This window comes from Hippopotamus amphibius, chromosome 11 (genome assembly GCF_030028045.1).
Source record: "Hippopotamus amphibius kiboko isolate mHipAmp2 chromosome 11, mHipAmp2.hap2, whole genome shotgun sequence".
Classification (NCBI taxonomy): Eukaryota; Metazoa; Chordata; class Mammalia; order Artiodactyla; family Hippopotamidae; genus Hippopotamus; species Hippopotamus amphibius.
In genome coordinates, this window is record NC_080196.1 from 83,918,487 (window position 1) to 83,938,588 (window position 20,102).

Here is a 20,102-nt window from a genome sequence, read left to right on the forward strand (position 1 = left end):
ATTTGCTGAGCGACTGAGTTATTATTCTGCAGGGCCACAAGGGAACTGTTTGCACGTGAGCCTTTTCTTTGCTCTGTTGGGTTATTTATTCTGTACAAATGAGCATTCATCTTTCTCTGGGTTTGCCCTCTTTTCCAGGGAAGTGCCCTTGAAGGATGCTAAGGACTACGCGGAGTCCATCGGCGCCATCGTGGTTGAGACCAGTGCAAAGAACGCGATTAATATCGAAGAGCTCTTTCAAGGAATCAGTAAGTACCTGATTGGTGTTTTCAGCGTAGCTTGCATTTTTATGCTTCTGGGAGTCACAGGATAAAAACCATGGCACTCTGGAGGAGAGCGTTTTCTCTGTGTGAATTTGTCCAATGCCACAGATACTAAGCCCTGCAGCCACATCCTGGTTACTGCAGACCCACACGGAGCCTCCTCGTTCTCCATCTCCACGAGTCTGTGCTTTCACCTGCCAAGCCTGTGTTTAGTGAATCAAAATGAAGTAACCCTGTTGTAAATTAAAATTTACTTTAATCAAAGAATTATATATTCTACAGCATTTTATGTTAGTATGTCCAGAGCAGGAGAAAGAAAGTGGAAAGTGATAAAGGTATAGAAAACTGAAGTCACCCATGAAACTGAGTGACTCTGGGCAAATGAAACAAGAGACGCTTTTAGTTATTTCTTTTGCCTGGTGATTGTCAGCAAGAAGTGGTGTCTCCATCCCACGTGATCTGAAGTTGGGAAGTGGGTGAAGAGTCGGTGTAGAAAGCTTTTCCTCATTTCTGATCAGTTTTTTAAAATTGAAGTATAGTTGATTTACAGTGTCGTGTTAGTTTCAGATGTACAGCAAAGTCATTCAGTTATATGTGTGTGTGTGTGTGTATGTGTATGTATTCTTTTTCAGATTCTTTTCCCTTACATGTTATTACAAGATATTGAATATAGTTCTCTGTGCTATACAGCAGATCCTTGTTATTTATTTTATATATAGTAGTGTGTATCTGTTAATCCCAGCCTCCTAATGCACCCCTCCCCACCCTTCCCTGCTGGTAACCATCAGTTTGTTTTCTATGTCTGTGAGCTGTTTCTGTTTTGTAAATAAATTCATTTGTATCTTTTTTTTACATTGCACGTGTAAGTGACATCATATGGTGTTTGTCTTTCTCTGCCTGGCTTACCTCTCTCAGTGTGATCATCACTGGGTCCATCTGATCAGTTACTGATAGAAGCTGATGCTCTTGTCTTTGTCCCCAGTCCTGCATCATGTTTGCGTTGGTCCCACAAATAACCTTTGTTCCCCAGCTGACAGCCAGCTTGCACCTTCCCAACTTCCCTGGTGACGGCTGGGTCCCCTCAGAGAGCAACCTGCTGGCAGCCCTCTTGGGAAACTGTGTCCTGAGACGCACTCGGAGCCCGTGCCTGGCCAGGTGCGGGAACTCAAGGTCCTGGGGTGCCCGTCTCAGGAAAGGCCAAACCCCAGAACAGTTGGCAGTTGTTCTCAAGGATCTGGGCTGCAGACACCTCCAGAAGGGAATTCCAGCAGGGAAGCTGATGCTTTGATCTCCCTGAGCCTGCAGTCCCCGTTGGCGATGCTCTTGGAGGTGGAGGGGCTGTGCTTCCCAGAGCAGATTTGATTTCCTTTCTGGTGGTTTTGGTTTATTGTTTCAGACTCTGAGAAGCCACAGCAGGGAATATTTTGCTCATTTCTCTTGGCTTGAAGACTTCATTGCAGATGGGGAACTCTGACCTGGGTTAATTTCTGGACCCCAGAATGCTCAAAAGCAGGAGAAGAGCTCTCTGCAGCCCTGGCCCCACTTGTTCGCTGGGGTCCACATGGCCTCCCTCCCTTCCTCCTTCAGAAGGATTGTTTTCCTGCTGTGATTTCACACTCAACACAGTAGTGGGCCTGGGTGGTCGGACTCGGACTTTTGAGCACCAGGGCTGTAGTTTTAAGATTTAAACTCCACATCCCCAGACTCCACTCCTATGTGGGATTGGGCCCTGGGGGCAAGGCTGTGCCGTGTGATTCTGGGTGACGTCTAAGAGGGTTTGGTTTGATTTCATTCCGTTAACCTCGTACTTCCTCAAACTCCATCTTTTCTGGGGACGTTCAGCTTTCCTGGTACATCAGTCTTGTTGTACTCCTAGTAAACATTTCGTTTTTATGACTATATTAATGGTTTTAATTAATGCAGCAGGAGAGCTCCTGACAACCATGACATTCACGCCTGTCCCTGTGCAGCTCCTGGTATTTTCCAGAGCTCTCTCCCCAGCATCATTGCAGCTCCGTGTACCTGCAGTTCACCTTGGGATTTCTGCATGAGCTAGAGGACCTTCCAAGGTTTCTGCAAGTCATGCTTTCAATATAAAATGACATAAGGACTTCAATGAAGAAAATGAACCTAAGCCCAAGCATTAGTCTCTTAACTCAAAAGATATTCCTTCGCACTATTCAGCCCGTATAAGTCCCTTTATAGTTCAAAGTGATGGGGACTTTGCATGAGGAATTCCTGAGAGCCTGGTGGTCTGCTTCATTTAAAAAAAAAAAAGTTTTGCATAAGACAGTGGGTAATTATGGCTTCAAATCATGAATTGCTAGAGAAGCCATTGAATACTTATATCTCCTTATCGTCCACGGCACATAAATGGTTGTTTGTTTCTGTGTCATTAGATTTTGGTTAGAATTGCCTTAGCAAAAAAGCCTGTAGATACCCAGCCCGTGGTGAGATCTCCGTCCATATTTATAATGCGGACACTGGTGCCTCCCCAGCCTCTTTATTCCTTCAGGTGCATGTCTCCAGAGTGGGGTGTTGTCACCTACTCACAGGTTAACTTAAACACAGTACCGAGCACACGTAGATACGTTGCAGCAGACACCTCGTTTATTTTCCTTTCCCGGTTCTCCTCCCTGAGCTCAAAATAGGGCAAGATATTACTGACACCCGTGCCCCCCAAAAGAGAGTTGCAGAGACAACATGCCTAGGAGAAAAGCACCTGCAGGAAACCAGGCACAAGGAGTGAGAAGAAAAGCCCCTTAGAGAGCTGTGCTTGAGCAGCTTTGATTCATACTGACTCGGACCAAGAGACCAATGTTTCCCTTTTACGTTCCCTCAGTGCCCAGAAGCCAGAAATGAGACAACTGTGTTTTGGGAACATGAGTTAATATATTTTCTAACTTGAAATTGTTTAGCAAAATACTATCTGTTTTCAGACTGAAGCTGTGCTGTAAAGTGTGTGGTGCCGCCCTATGGGGTTTTCTGTGCACAGTCTGTTCTCTGCTTGGCATCCTCCTGCTTCCCTTTTCCATGGCGCACTTTTGGACCTGCTTTAGCCAACCACACGTGGCTAATGTTCTTTTGTGCATCTCCATCCAGGGTTGTTCTTTTTTTTTTTTTCTTTTGGCCGCACCACATGGCATGTGGGATCTTCGTTCCCTGACCAGAGACTGAACCCTCGCCCCCTGCGATGGAAGTGTGGAGTCTTAACACTGGACCCCCAGGGAAGTCCCATGGGGTTGTTCATTTATTTTTCCTGGGTTCTTATACCTTTAGTTTACACTAAAGTTTTCCTCCTTGAGTTAAAACATAAGAAGAAGGATTCTTGGTCAAGAAAATTATTGTCCATTGAATTTTTAAATTGGTATGTGGAAACACAACAAATATTCATTTGCTGCCAAAAATTCATATTGTCTTCACTATGGAACCACTCTGCCCATCTCAGTCACCTTGAGAGGCAGGTGCAGAGCCCTGACAGCAGTAAAGGCTTCATGTTTCCCCGCCCTCCCTGTGTGAGATGCTCCTCCCTCCCTCCCGTTAATTCCCTGGCATCTCTGCCCTTTGCAAATTCTCACGCATGGCTTTCACCTTTGATTTGCTCCATCACTTTGACACTTGGACATATTCTCTCTCTGAGTGATTCTCCAAGGGTTCCGGGTGTGCGTCTTTTTTGTGATGAACTGTAAGCCCTCTGGAGCTGATCTCACTCTGGCACATCCCCTGTAAAGCTGAGGCTAGGAAATTGGAGCATGCCCAGTTGAGGCTTTGAATCTAGACCTTCCAGCTCATCTTATGCTGTTCCAGGAGATACTATTTCAGTGGGTTCACTGGATCAAGTGAAACATGGTCACTTTTCTAAGGGGAATTAAGGTTGGCTAGCACCAGCCCATTGGACAGGCCTCCTCTCTCTCTTCTTCTCTCTTTTGTGGGTCAGGGGCCGTGTCAGACACCAGGGGCATCCTGGGGAACAAAACAGACTGATGGTTGAGCGGGGAGATGGGCCATGGGCACAGAGTCAAATGGGTGTGTAATTACACATCGTAGTCAAGGCTGTGAAGCAAAAGTACAAGGACCGTGGGGACAGTGACAGGTGGGGACTTTAGATTGGCTGGGGAAGGTCTCCCGAGGGAGATGGTTTTAAGCTGGACCCGAAAAATGAGAAGAGGGCAGAGAGCTCAGGAAGAGCTGTCAGGCAAGTGGACACAGTGAATGAGTCCCTGAGTCAGAAAGTGGTGGAGCCTTTGAGGAAGAGAAAGGAGGTGGGTGGGCTGCAGGATGGGAGCTCAGGGACCACATGAGGGGGTGGGGGATGGGTCAGAGACTGAGCCAGGTGCTTGCAGGCCTTGCAGTGGGAAGATCTGCCATGGAGAATATGTCTATAGGAGGAGGATGCTGTCGTGGTCCTCTAGGAGACAGGCCCGGAGGAGGGGAGAGACGTGGATGTGAATTTCAGAAATCTCTTGGGAGTAGAACCAGGAACACTGGGTAGTGACTGGAATGGGGAACAAGGAACAGCATGGTCCTGAGGTGCACCCCAGGCTCCCTTCTCTGGAAGGTGGAAGGTGAGTACAGGAGTGAGTCCTCTGGGGCTGGATTTGCTATGAGCCTGGGAGACCAGATTCTGGAGCATGGGGAGCACAGGGTTTGCTTTGTGGATTTCAATTATTCAACTCAAATCCCCTACCCTTTAAAAAAAAGTCTCTCCCTGAGGGCAAAAGGAGATGGGGCTGCAGGTTCAACAGGAAAATGTCTGGATTGGGGCGGGACCTCGGCCAGACAGCTGTGCTTCTGCTCAGTTAACTTGAATGCTGACTAGAGAACACAGGCTTTGTCCTGAACATCACATCTGGAGATGAAACTAGGCTTTTGTTTGTTGTTAGTGTGAGAGCAAGATGAGAACTATTTGTGTTTTTTTAAGTGAATGTAGAGGTACACGCATATGAGTTTGGAAAAATTAGAATAGGGCGTCAACATGAGTGACAGGAAGTTAAGGCTTGTGGGCAGTAATCGTTTCTTGTCTGCAGTCATTGGTAGCACAGAGTGTTAGCTATTTTAAGTCCACTGGATTTTGAAATTCTCTAGGCAGACACTTTCGGTTTGGAGCAGATTAAAGAAATTTTAAAACAAAACAAAACGTTTGCACAGTGTATAATAGTACAGTAAAATGTCAAATGAAGGTAAGTTTAGCCTCTGTGGGACAAGGAAAGGACAAAGACAAAGCTGTCCATTTTCTTAACCCCCAAAAGTTAATTTACCAAATGCAATGAGAGGAGACCTCTGCAAAAGAATGTAGTTTCAGAATGTGGGTAAGTTGGGTCTCAAGAGCCTTAAACATGCATATCTTTTATCCCAGTGATTCTAAAGAAGAAATTGGTCAGGCATGCAAAATGCAGTGATGGTGTTTCACATAGAGCAAGTTGTCATTCTCCACTGTTGTTGCAATTGCTTAAATATATATTAGCTCACTGATGCAATGTTTATCTTACGAAATAGGCACTGTTATCATCCCTACTTTATGTCTGAGGCAGTTGAGGTGTGGAGAGGTTTGTGACTTGCTCCAGGTCAGAGGGTCAGGATTAGAAGCCAGGCAGCCTGGCTCCAGAGTCCATGCTCTCAACCACGAGTCTGTATCACTTCTCATTGCAAACGGCAGTTTATGGTAACATTATTCATCATGGTGAAAAACAGGAAATGACTTAACTGTCCAAAACTTGGGAAATAATTTTTTAAAAATCATGGGACACCAGGATAAACTGATGATTAAAAGCGAGGATGTAAATCTGTCTGTACTGACATAAAAGGATAAATTGTTGAGTGTGAAACCAAAGTTACAGAGCAGTTTGTATAATATCCCGATTTTATAAAATATCTGTATGAGCCACATAGTATATAATAGTAAATATATTCTTTGGGGCCAAGATTGGAAGGATATATACACATTAAAATGTTAACAGGGGTTGTTTCATGGTGGTGAAATTGTAGGGAACTTAAAGAAAGACTTTATTATGGAAAAATTAAAACATATACACCAGGAAACCGAATAATGTGATGAACCATCTTGGTATCCCTGGAGGATTGTTTCCAGGACCCCACCAACACCAAAATCCGAGGATGCTCAAGTCCCTTATAGAAAGGTCGTAGAATTTGTGTATAACTAAGCACATCCTCCCATATACTTTAAGTCATCTCTGGATTACAAATAATACCTAAGACAATACCAATGCTATGCAATTAGTTGTAAATACAATGTAAATGCTCTTCAAATAGTTGCCAGTGTGGCAAATTCAAGTTTTGCTTTTTGAAACTTTCTGGAATTTTTTTTTCTTGAATATTTTCAACCCATGGTAAGTTGAATCCGTGGGTACAGAACCCATGGATATGGAGGGCAGACTATACTCATAGCCAAACTGGTTTCATCCCTACCCCCTACTCCCCCCAACCCCCTCCTGCCTGTATTATTTCAAAGGGAATCCCAGACATCACTTCATCTGTAAATATTTTCAGTATGCAGCTTTTTTTTTTACATAAAACAATGACATGGTGACATTAATAATCATAATGCTATTATCATATTAATATCATCAAACATCCGGTGTTCAAATTTTCAATAGCTCATAATTATCATAAATGATTCTTTGTTTGCATTTTATAGTTTGTTTGGATCAGGATGCAAATAAGCTCCACACACAGTGATAAAATTAGCTGCTGTGTCTTTTAAGCCTCTCCTTAGCAGTACATTCCCTTCGTGCAATTTCTTCATTTGCACAATTATGTCAGCTGTCCTGATCTGAGTTTTACACAGTATGGATTTTGCTGAGTTCCATTTTATTATCGAGCGGTATTCCATAGCATGAGTAAAAATTTGTTAACTCATTCACCTAGACATTTGGGTTGTTTTCAGCTTTTGGCACTTACCAGGCAAGGCTGCGATGAGCTTTCCTGTATTACAAGTCTATGTGGGTAAATACCTAGAAGTGGCGTGGCTGGCTTATCTCATAGGTAATGGTTCACGCTCTAAGGGTCCCCCAGACTGTGTTCTAAAGTGGTTTTAGCATTTTAAGTTCCCACCACTAATGCAGGAGAGCTCCAGTAGCTCCAGATCCTCGCCAGCATGTGGAATGATCAGTTGGTAAAATTTCAGTCATTCCAATGGGAATACAGTGGTCTCTCCTTGTGGTTTTAACATCCATCTTCCTAATGACTGATAACGTTGAGTGCCTCTCTGCAGTCCTTGTGTCTTCTTTGGTGATGTGTCCAACTTTTGTCCATTTTGTATTGAGTTGTTTCTGTATTGTTGGGTTCTAAAGATTATTTACATAGTTTGGATACATGTTCTTTATCAGACATTTGTCTTTCAAATATTTTCTCCCAGGCTGTGGCTTGTCTTTTCATTTTCTTGACAGGCTCTTTGGAAGAGAAGAAGTTTTTCATTTTGATGAAGTCTAGCTTATTAGATTTGTCCTTTGTGGCTTGCGTTTTTTGTGTGTGTCATAATTTTTACATGTTAAAATAAAAAATTAAAAGGGATATATCCATACAATGGAATATTTTTCAGAAATAAGACGAAATGAGCTATCAGGTCATGAAAAGACATGGGAGAATGTTAAATGCATATGTACTAAGTAAAAGAGGCCAGTCTGAAAAGGCTACATACTGTTTGATCCCAACTATATGACATTCTGGAAAAGGCAGAGCTATGGGGTCAGTAAAATGATTGGTGGTTGCCAGGGGCTGGGGGCGGGAAGGAGGGAAGGATGAGTAGGTGGAGCACAGGGACTTTTCAGGCTGTGACACTCTTCTGTGTGATGCAGTGATGGTGGCTACATGTCAAACCCTGTAGAATGTATGACACTAAGAGTGAGCCCTTTTGGTAACCATGGACTTCACTTAATGATTCATAGCGGCGCATCAGTTGTAATAAATGTTCCATCCTCATGCAAGACGTTAAAATAGAGGAAATTGGGGGGGAGGGGGAGGCATGTATGGGAACTCTCTGAACTGTATGCTCAATGTTTTCTGTAAGCCTAAAGCTGCCCCTTTCCCTCAAAAATATAGCCTATTAATTAAAAAATAAGTAAAGGGAAATGATGCCTTTGAATGGCAAGGAAGCCTAAAGATTTTAGAGTAACTTAAGCCCCTCTGAGTTGAAGACGTTTGGTATTTTGGACTAAGGGCCGGTGGTGATCTGCCCTCTTCCTTCCCTCTCTGCTGGGGCATCACTGTTCCCACGCCTTCTAGACCTAAGCTTCAGTTTTCTTCCTCCCTCTGTCCATCCTCCCATGTCTAGTCAGGTGTCACATCTGCCAGGCATCTTCCTACAGTTCTCCTTCCATCCCTGGTTTCTGCTTCTCTCCGTTGCACCCACGTTAAGGCTCTCATTATCCCTGACCTGGATTTTCTGCCAGCTGCCTGGCTGAATCCACTTCCCGAATCCTAAGGCATGCTACTTCTGCAGAGAATGTTAGCGCCTTCCAAGGTCTAGGCTCTAATGCTCCAGGTCCTCTCATAATCCCAATATTGTCTCCTCTACGGCAGCAAAAGGACGGTTCAGAGGATGACCTCGAGTGTCATGCGTGTGTTCCCCGCCGCATTCCGTATTCCTAGGGCAGGGTCCCGTGATTGTGAGCGCTGCAGTGGGCCGTAGAGACCACCCTCTAAATGGAGAGGCTTGGAGGTCATGATCGAGAGCAAACACTGCCGAGTCCTAGTAAACTCAATCAGTTTACTTCTCTGGATGATTCAGAAAATCAGGATCAAGAAATGGAAGCGACAGGGCAAGTACCAGCACCTCTAACACCCAACCAAACAAAGCCGAGCCTTGTAAATCCTGGGACTGGGATGAGAGAGAGAAGAATGCAAACAGCGACTTGTCAGGGAGGACTCCAGGCTTGTGCAGAAAGCGGCCAGTCCCCACGCAGGGCGAGAAGACAGCTGCAGCTGAGCCTGCTGTTTTATTTTTGTTGTGTGTAAAAGCGTTTCCGCCCCAGTCCAGAGCCATGATACAGTTGATAGACTTGGAATTTGTTTTCTCACATATTGCATTCTTGAGGAATCATTTATAAAACCTGCTTTTTCTCTGGGCTGTCAACTATCAGGAAAACGGAACTCCAAAGAAAAAAAAAGTCTTTTAACTTTTCCCAAGCAGAATGTTACACAATCCAAACCTTATTAAAATAAACAGCATGCTGTGGGATTTATAGTCCAGAATGACCTGTTTGGAGATCATGTACTCAGAGGACATTTTGTAAGAGCAGAAACATGCGATGATGCTAGAGGCTTTTCAGATGTTTGTGTGTGTAGTTTTGTTCTGTTCTGTGCCTGTATAATTAATACTGATTCCACAGTGTTCCAAGGTGATCACCTTGGTGCTGAACCCTATGGCGTTTTCTGGAACTTTTCTACTGTGTAAGTATATTTAAGCTTTCAGTAAGTCCCAAATAACTTCAGGCCACAAGAGCTGAGTTCTTGGTGTGTTTTCACAGTGCTGGTGGCTTCCGGCTCTTTTTAAGTTGCTTGCCTCTTTTTAGGGCTGGCTTTCCTCTCTCTGCCTGGAAATGGAAGCACTTCCTTTCTTCTTACTGTCTGAAGCTGGAATGTGTGGGCCTTCCCAGGCTGAGTGTTTCGTAGAAGAGCAGGATGGGTCCCATCCTAGTAACTGGACCCTAAGCTTCCACCGCAGGGAGCGGGAGGCCGGGGTGGATACGTAGCTGCACCCAGAGCCTGGGATGCTGGGGACCCGCCCATTGTCCTCAGCTCCTCCATGTCAGCTTCAGCGTCTGCGATGGGCAGTGGTTGTCAGGCTACTTCCCGTGTTCTCTTTGTAGGTGAGGAAAGGCTGTCTTGGAGATAGCAGGTAACTTGTCCAAACTCACTTACCTGGAGCCCTCTCACTCAAATCTCAAAACTCTTTCTACCAGATAAGAAATACAAAGTCTAAGGAAACTGCAGCAGTTCTGTCTCAGAGAATTATCTTCTCCTATTCAGTGAGATTTGGGACACTCTGAAGATAAATAGAACCTGGCTTCTCTTGGAAGCTGGGTTCGACACTAATTCAGAAATGTTGCTCACAGTTTAAAACAAATAAGAGGGGAGTCTCCTTGAGGGGCTACCTAGGGTGTCACTTAATCTTGCTCCCAGACCTTGTACCGCTGATCGACTGCTGAGGAGAGAAGTGAGGGGCAGGGAAGAGGTGGGAGGAATGGGGTCAGGAAGGGGTGGGATGGGATGGGCCGTTCCAGCATTGCCCTTTCTAGCTCTTCACTTCACTTTTATGACTTTAATCTTCTTGATGAGCTTTTTCTATATTTGAGGTCCTTTTCATAGGAAAAAACTTATGAAACTTTACGACATGAGGCATGTGCAATCAGTCATGTATAGGAGGGCTGAGAGCTGAATGCTATTTTGCCAGCCTTGGAGTTAACAATTTAAGAGTACCACAAAGCTGCTGTGAGTGTAGGATACTGATTTTGATATTGTCAAAACTGATTGGTAAACAGTATTCCAGTAGTTAACTAGGGTAACCACATGCACCAATGAGAATTATAACTTTGTCCCAAAATGTTTCAGATGTGAAAGCCCCTATTACAGCTCCTCACACTCTCAGGAGGCACCTGAAATATTCTTAAACAACTTAAGTATTTGTATGTGGAATATAAAATGTGACACAAATACACTTATCTATGAAACAGAAACAGACTCACAGACATAGAGAACAGACTTGTGGCCGCCAAGGTGGGGAGGGGAAGGGGAGGGAAGGAATGGGAATTTGGGATTAGCAGATGCAAACTATTATACATAGAATGATTAAACAACAAGGTCCTACAGCATAGCACAGGAAACTATATTCAGTATCCTGGGATAAACCATAATGGAAAAGAATATGAAAAAGAATATAACCGAATCTCTTTGCTCTGCAGAAGAAATTAACACAACATTGTAAATCAACCATACTCCAAATAAATAAATAATAGCGTCAGTGTTGACATAACTTGACACTACCATCGCCCCAAACAGATCACTTTCTCCAGGGGGTATGGAGCACTTGACTGGGAAGGTCTGACCTAAATAAATCAGAGTATTGGTAGTCACTGCGAACTTTGCTCTCTATTTGTCACTTAAGATTGACAAAGTAGGAGAGGCATTTTGTTTCCTTCCCTTTTCTTATGACTAATAAAACAGACACAGCGTGTCCAGAAGAGGAAAGTACGTACTCATTTGCTTCTGGATTAGGACGGAAGTGTTTGGAGAATGGCCTGCAAAAGCTTTGTATAGCTTTGTGGGGGACGCAAATCTGCAGAAGCCGTAGCTGCGGAAATCACTCCAGCCTTCTGGTTGGCCCCATAAGCGGATAAGAGCTCCACCACAAGTTCTGAACTTTGGATAATTGCCAGTGACCTTAATCTTTATGCTGGAGCTTTGACAAATGGCTGTACCACCTAATCTACACAATGCTTTAATATAACACCTGTGAAATAGACAATTTCCGCCCTTGTGAAGACGCACCTCTTCTAGAACGTTTTGACTCTCTTTAAGGTCCTTAGGGCATCCACTTGCATGGAAGGGCTTTGTCTTGGAACTAATTTCCCTTCCATCTCTAATTACAGGTTACCTAGTAAAGTGATACTCTAAGTAGCTGATTTTTTTTAAAATCCCTATTTTAGAGCTCGCGTTTCATGCCTTTTTCATGGAGGATAGAAAAGTAGCATGGAGAGCTAGTATGGTAGAGAGGGAAGGACACAGGCTTTGGGGTCCATCAGAGTCAAGATGTAGGTTAGAGTCAGAGCCACCTGGGCCCCTTGGTATTGACCTTCAGGTGTAACCAGAGTTCTCTGGTTAATAGTAACAGGCATTTCACAGCTTCACAGGACCCAGTGAAGATGTGCCTGTGAAAACCTTTTAACTGTGAGGTTCTAAACAAATATTTGTTATTTTTAGATTCCAGTGCCTTTTTAGAAGACAGATTATTGAGACAAAACTCACATACTACACGTTTCACCAATTTAAAATGTACAATTCAGTGTTTTTATGTATACCCATCAGCACAGTTTTAGAATATCTTTATCATCTCAAAAAAAAACCCCATAAAAGACAAAATACATACTTAAAGAGTATGTACGACCCCCTCCACTGACTGTTTAATTTTTACTTTGGATTTATTTACAGAGACTCTCGGATAATTTTTTAAATTAAAATAAGATTACTTGTGGATGACATTAAGATACCGTGAAGAATGTCTCCAGAGGCTTTGCAGTTAGCGCTGTCAGTGCACTGGCAGGATAAGGGAAGGGAGCTCAGTGTTGATACAAGATGTTACCTGGGTCCGTCACAATTCCCAGGCCGGGTCCACTTTGAGAAGCACAGAGATGAGCCCTCATTGTTGCAGTTGAAGCCCCAGAGCCAAGAAGGGGTCCATTCCGGTGGCGGATGGGGAGGAAGGTGGGGACGAACCAGAGGGCTGACGTTTGTGCAGAGAACGGGGATGTGGGCTCCTGAGCCGGGCTTCCGTCTCCAGGGAAATCCCTATGATCAGAAAGCCTTTTACCTTCCTTAACTTTCTACATGTAAATTTGACTTCATACAGGCGAGGCAGGGAGGGGGAAAGAGCTCGTCGCGTAGCCACCTAGTGTGCGACCCGCACGTTTCGTGGAGAGGTGGAAGCAGGATGCGGTGGGCACGTGGGGTGCGCACTAGGGATGGGCAGGTGGGGTGGACACGTGGGGTCGGCACAGCAACAGGACCTCAGCCTTGGCGTCCTTTCCTTCCAGGTCGCCAGATCCCACCATTGGACCCCCATGAGAGCAGAAACAATGGAACAATCCACGTGAAGCCAGGCGCGCCGACCGGCCCGCGGTGCTGCTGACACGGGCCGGAGTCCCCCGTGCTTGAAGAGGCCGGAGCCCCCCGCCTCCGCCGCCCTCGGTGGCCGGGCCCCTGGCTCAGAGGGAGGTGAGACCCGCAGGCAACGGGGCGGAGAAGGTCCCTGGAAAAGGATTCTAGAAAACTCGGGGAAAAGTCACCACACCACCAGAAAAGGGCCTTTAGTGCGTGAAATTCACTCGGAGGGAATGGATTTTATGTCATAATTATAGTTGAGTTTTTTCGTTAAAAACCTCAAAATGTTCTTAAATTTGTACAAAAGTCTTACTGGCTTATGTGTGTGAGATGCTAAAGTGGTGTTCCACTCTGATTGCCTATGTTTCTAACCAAATTTCAGGAACTTCTTCAGTGCCATTGCCTTAGTTACTCAGCCAAGGTCCGCTGAAAGGGTCGTTAACTTCCCTTTCAGTGCAGTGTAACCGGACCATCCGCTGTAGACTTGCGCTGTTATGGAAGTGGAGAAAGATGTATTAGAAACTATTGTCTACACTCTGACTTTTACTTGATGAACATTGTTTCTAGGTTTTGGTCATAGAAAGCAACCAACCAAATCTGACTACAATATTTCATGTCCTTCTGGGATTCAGGGGCCTGGTTTGGAAGTCGTTGGAGTCATTACAGCATAACCTGTGACAAGTGCAGGATATAAATATTATTCCAGGGACCACCTGGTTTGCATCACCTCCACAGTAATAAATTCGCACTCTCTTAGGGAAGTTTCACGCGAGTGTTACTTTACTGATAGAGTTTGTCATAGTGTCATAGCTGGGCAACAAATTAACTGGCAGATGTTTGAATCTAAATTGTAGGGTAAACTTCTAACAATATCTATGAATAATAGGTTACAGGAAAGCCAGCCAGAGGAAGTCCCAGCACATTAAGATTCTAGCCTTCCCCCCGCCCCCCCCCCCCAAAAAAAACCCCCACCAAATCAGAGAAAGTCTTTAAGAAGATGCTAAGCTTTGGCAGTGGAGTGGGTATTAAGGCTAACCAGAGGTCCAACCTTGGAATGCCAATTAGCTGAGAACAGGCTCCGATGAACTTTGCCTTTTCAGATTCCCTGTCTGCTCAGTTAATTAAAGATGTCTGAGTCCAGTAGAAGGAGAAGGAAAGAAGGCCTGGAAAGGAGCAAAAGCTGTCCCCACTGAAAATTCAAATCCTGTTTCCATTCTAACTTTCGTAAAAACCTGGGATCAAGTTGGTTTCCTATGAGGGCTCATGTTGGGAGGTGACTCTTGGAGGATATTCAGATTGGTGCCTTTCGTGGGGGTGAGATGTGGTTGATCACGCAGCATGGCATCAGGGCCAGCTGGTACATTCAAGGCTTAGCAAACATTAATTGAAAACATACAATGCAGAAATCAGAGAAGAGATCATAAGCTGATTAAAGACCTCGAACTTTCAGTAACCCTGCTTGAGTCCTGCTATGCTTTGCTCACCAGCCCTGGATGGGCGGGGATGCTGAGTCTGCTATTAAAAAACGTGAGAGTCCTTGAGAGACCAGAGTCGAGTTCACATTTCTTCATGTGGACTGCAATTAAGAAAACAGATCGAAATCTCAATTTAGATTTTTTTAAACTTGAGAAATTGTTGTCAATTTGACGTTCTTACTGCTTCATCCAGCTTGCAAGAGCAATTTGACAATCTTACGATGTGAAAGCTGGAAACACTTATTTTTGGTTCAAGAGTGCCTCTTAGCTCTTCCAGACAGGTTCCTCAAAAATGGTTAGCAAGTGGCACTTGCAAACCTTGGCAGGGCCTTTGCAGGGATTTTTAGGGTTTCCTTCACCTTGTAAACATGACGGGCTACCGTGATTCTGCTTGCAGGCCAAGTGATTATCTTGTTTCTTTCCAAAGCTAAAAAAAATGTAGGTTGCAAATTCAAATGACCTCATTCCAGGTGTAATATAGGCTTATTTTGGAATCTTTCATCAACCAACTGTCCCTGAGGACCTGGGCTTGTCTCTAGACAAGGTTGCCTAGCTAAGGAGGTACACGGCCCAGTGGAGTTCACAGCTTTGGGCTGCCTTCAGTGCTCACATCTTGCGTAAAATAGCTGGTCTTAACCAGTGAGCTACCCATCCATGAGCCCGTGACTTGATTTCAGGAGCCCACGAGGGTGGGAACCACTCTTTTGCCTTTCTGTACGGCCTTAACTATTCAAGCCATCAGGTGACAATGTATCTGTAGTCACTCCTTGGAGCAATTGGTGGAAAGAGTAGATGGCACTTGGACACACAAACATTCGAAGGAATGCAGAGTCTTGTTTGAAATAGATGCTCGAGCCTTATCCACAAGGAGGCTTTCTTACCTTCCTTTATTTTGCCTTGAGATTACTTTCTGGCTATGCTAATCTTTGAACTATAACCAGGTAATATTATGCAAAGGCCTGGAAATGACTGTTGCTCCAAAATGTCAAGCAGCGTCCTTCACCCAGTTTCCCCCAAAGTGCTCTTTTCCTCTGTTTCCTTCCTCTCCTGTGCGGTACATGTGTTTATATGTGTAAATATGATTTCATATTTGTTATGCCGACATGTGATCCATTTCACTGTCTGAGGCTGGCTTGTGACTCTGTGTCACGTAATGCAGGCAGGGCTCTTGGATTATTTCCCCGTGGGAATATCTAAGATGGCAGTGAAGTCATGCAAACATTTTATGTACGCACATAATTAACCTGCCATTTTTATAATGGAAAGTGGTACATCAGGGCGCTGAAGATGACTTTCCTTGCAAACCATAAAAGGCTGAAGACTTAATGCCAGCCTTTAGGGCTGGGCCCCACCCAGGACCGAGGGAGGCTCGGGTGACTAAAATATGTCCCCTGAGATCAAGGAACGTGGCCTGTGATGGCTGAAACCAGCTCCCAACTTCTCCCTGCTCTGCCACACTCATCCCAACCTGAATAAAAAGTGGGCTCATAAATAAAAAGACTCTGAGCCACATTCAGACATATTAGGTTCTGGATTAACCATCATCACCGAAACCAGACCCAGTGATCCAGTGTCAGTGCTCTGTCGCGTAAACTGCTCCCTTTCTCGTGTTTTTATAAAGGACTTCTGTCTGGGCTGGACCCAGTTCTCCCATATAGAAGACACTGCTGCAGACATTAGGAACTTTCCACCTTGTATTCTGTAGTAAAGCATTGCTCTCCACATCGCCCGATTGTATCTGTTATTTTTGGTTTAACACACATTGATTCATACTAATAAATATTTTAAGTTTTACTATTTGTCTTTTTCTTATTATAATGTTTGGTTGAATAATTTTTTAAAGTAACTTGCTGGCTGTGGGAGGGTTTGGAAGATCAGTCTCTCTAAGCTTCAGTTTCCTCATATGTAAAATGCAGAAAATAATTCATATGCACATTTATCCACAATTCTGGAATCCCAAAAGCTTTGGAAGGAACTTTTTCTTAAGTTTAATACAGACTCATTTGGCTGTAAAACCAGACCTGAACCGACGTGATGCTATTTATAGTTACTTATCCAACCTGGGGTTGAGGGGAGGGGAATGTCTGCACATTCAGTTGCAGAAATCCTGCTGTTTGCTTGTAGGATTCGATCCCTGACTCTGCTGTATGTTCTGTAATAGATGCACCCTATTACTGTTATAAAATCCAAACAAAATTCCAAATTCTGAAAACATCTGCCCCCAGGGTGTCATATAAGGTATGATATCCACCATATAAGGCCATAACATCTACCCTGCAGGTATATCCTGAGGATTCAAAGAGAATGTGCGTGTGAAGAGGCCTGCGCATGGGGGCTCTGGGCAGCCAGCAGGCCCCTGTTGATCCCTGCCATGACTCCTGAGTGGGCTGTACGGGTTTCACTTGACAGGAAGCACCTCTTCTGGTCCCGGCACAAAGCAGGAGCTCGTAAACGAGAGCAAACGCGAATTTAGCGCCCTGCTTTGCTCCAGCTAGTGTCCCAGGTGTTTTACATCATATGACCTTGTTCTGTTTTTACAACCCTCTTTATCAGGCAGATACTGTTATTCTCTCTATTCTGAGGAAATGAAGGCCCAGGAGGTTAGTAAATTGCCTAAAACCATACGTAGACCAATAAGAGAGGCAGAAGTAAAATGGTAGCTTCTGTTATTTTTTTCCTTTCTTTTTTAATTAAAAAATTTAACTTTTTAATTGAGGTATAATTAACACAGTTTCAAATGCACAATAATGATTCCATATTTGTTTATCTTGGGAAATGATCACCACAATAAGTCTAGTTAACATTTGTCACCTCACATAGTTACAAATTTTTTTTCTTGTGATGAGAACTTTTAAGATCCACTCTCTTAGCAATGTTCAAATATGCAATATGGTATTATTAATAACAGTCACCACACTGTACCATCCATCTCCAGGGCTCATTTATCTTATAGCTGGAAATTTGTACCTTTGACTGTTTTCTATTTTTTCCTTTCTCTACTCTCATTATAAGGACTATAAAAATAGAACAAAAGAAAGAAAATCCACGTTCACTGAATGCTTCCCATGAGCTAAATACCTTCCAGTGGTATCTCATTTTGTCCACAAATCTGAGAGGGATGCACGGTTGCTCTCATTTGTGCAGGAAGAGCACAGAAGGTTTGATTGACCATCTCATGTCTGTTCAGTTTGGGGAGCAGGGCACTGGGTAGCCGAGCTGAGGCCAGGCTACTACTTGTGCGTCTCAGGAGGAAGTGCGGGCCAGGAGCCAGGGGTTAAGCAGCTCGGGCTGGAAAAGCTGAATTACCATTAACGAGATTTCACTCGACCACTATCTGATCCCAACTGCGGGTGTGCTGACCTCCTTCACCCACTGCTCAGGCTGCTGCATGTATCTTTTCCACGTCCATGACCTCAACTTTGACCCCATCGCTCAGGCCTGACTCAAGTTCTTCACTGGCTTTTTGAAATGACTTCTGGATCAGTATCTGGCAAGTCTGACTTTACAGGGCCCAAGGCACTGAATTCCTTCCTTGGAGAACCCAGTCCCCATACAGCTGTCCCCACGTGGGCCCAGATGACCCAAGGGTGGCCAGTGTTCTCTGCTCTCCGTTACCTTGAGTTTTCTTCAGATTTGTACCTATTCTCTCCTTTTTTGCTCCTTTGGAAAAGGATCCCAACTCACTTCTGAAGCACGTCTCAAGCTTTTTTCTTTTTGCTCCCACCTTAAAATCCCCTGCACTGCTTTCCCCTCTCATCAAGTTACACATACGCACAAATCATCTCTACGTTTGACAAGCTACAGTTCACCTCCTTTTCCCCATCAAGCTACCCTCTCTTTCCTTTACACTAATTACATTCCTAAAGGAGAACTGTGACCTTCTGTTCACTCCTCACCTGAATTTAGGTACTTAATTGCCCCGGCTCTGCCCTCCCTCCTCTCAATCCCCCCGCTTCCCGGAGGGAACCCAGGCTGAGGATTTCCCTCCTGATACTCCTTCTCTGGCCTCTGGGCCTGGGCTTCCAGGCTCCCCAGCTCCTCCCACTTGCAACCTCATATCTGCTCAAAAGCAGCTGCTTCCTGCACATCCGTGCTCCTGACCCCCTCCATGGACACCCCTTCCTGACAGTCCCATCCAGTCTTAGGATTTGAACTATTGCCTCTGGGTGTTTGACTTCCACCTGGCGATCTGGCCTGACTTCTCTCCGGAGATCAGACCTTGATTTCCAGCCGCTAGGTGGGTGTCCTGCCTCAGGGACGGTGCCCCTCCGGGCACGTTACCTGTGCCTCGTGCATTGCTTTCTCCCAGCCGCGCAGGCTCCAAATTCAAGGATCAAGTTCAGCTCCTCTCAAGCATTTATCAAACAATGTAAATTCTTTTCTTTTTTAAAAATACTTATTTGTGTATTTATGTTGGCTGCCCCAGGTCTTAGTTGCAGCACGCTGACTCAATTGCCGTGTGCAGGATCTAGTTCCCTGACAAGGGATTGAACCTGGGCCCGCTGCATTGGGAGCATGGAGTCTTACCCACTGAGCCACCAGAGAAGTCCCAACAATGTAAATTCTATGTCTGGAATTTCAGAACCCTGAACCCTCTTTCCACTGTCCCAGTTGAGGCTTTCAATATTTTTCTCTCTCAGCTATGCGATCGTTTCTTAAGAGATCTCTTTGAATCTGTCTTTGGCCCTCAGATCTATGGTTGAATAAATGCTAACAATGAATCTGCTAAAATACATATCAGATCATGTTTCCTCAAAACTTTCTGGGACACCCATTGCAAGTTAAAATTCCTGCTCTGTCACCTGTGGTGACAAACTCCCCCCACCTGGGCCCAGCCTCTGCCTCTGCCACCACTGGCTGGGGCCCCTGCTCCTGACCACCAGCCCCTGGTGGTTGCTGTCCTCGAAAAGGAGGTCGCGGCCCCCCTGGCAGGTGAATTCTGCAGCATTGTTCCTGTTTCTAGGAAACGTTCCTGGACACCTTGCCCAAAGGCAGACTTTCCAGCTATTTTCTGACTAGACAAGTCTTTCTATGCCTGAAATAGCCGATTGTTTGTTTCCCTGACAGAACCATGACTGACATAAGGGTTCATGAGCAATTTGGGGGTGAGCTTGTGCTGAAGGCAAAAAAAATACATTTTATGACAAGTTGAATGAAAATTATTCAGTGGCATCAATACTTCAAGCTGCCTGGAATCCACCTGAATTTCAGAAAGAAGAGTAGAAATAATTGGGAAAACTCTGCCAAGCCTAAAACACAACTCACATCCCCAAGCACAAATGTCATGGGGTCAAAGATTTCCTCATTTTTATTAAGATGTGCAGATATAATGAGGCTTTAAAATTTTCCTGCAAGGGGCCCACTTTTCCCCATGAGCCTGATCTCAGAGGGATTTGGGGAGGGATGGTGAGAAGCAGGGGCACGGAATTCAATCTGCCTGTTTGTGGAATTTCAGTGTAAGGAACACAGTTTTATTCTGGTGGCAGCTCAATCTTCCCAGTTCTTGCCTTTCTCCGTAACACGTGGGTGC

The 20,102-nt window shown here is 44.7% G+C and overlaps 1 protein-coding gene across 1 annotated transcript in view; it reads left to right on the forward strand.

Annotated features, from left to right (window-relative positions):
- RAB31 (RAB31, member RAS oncogene family) overlaps positions 1-15,824 on the forward strand; it is a 107,139-nt gene extending 91,315 nt beyond the window's left edge. The window contains exons 6-7 of the mRNA XM_057699245.1: positions 139-248; positions 13,031-15,824. Coding sequence (XP_057555228.1) covers positions 139-248; positions 13,031-13,125 — 205 coding nt within the window. The 3' untranslated portion in view covers positions 13,126-15,824. The remainder of the gene's footprint in view (positions 1-138; positions 249-13,030) is intronic.
- The last annotated feature ends 4,278 nt before the right edge of the window (positions 15,825-20,102 follow it).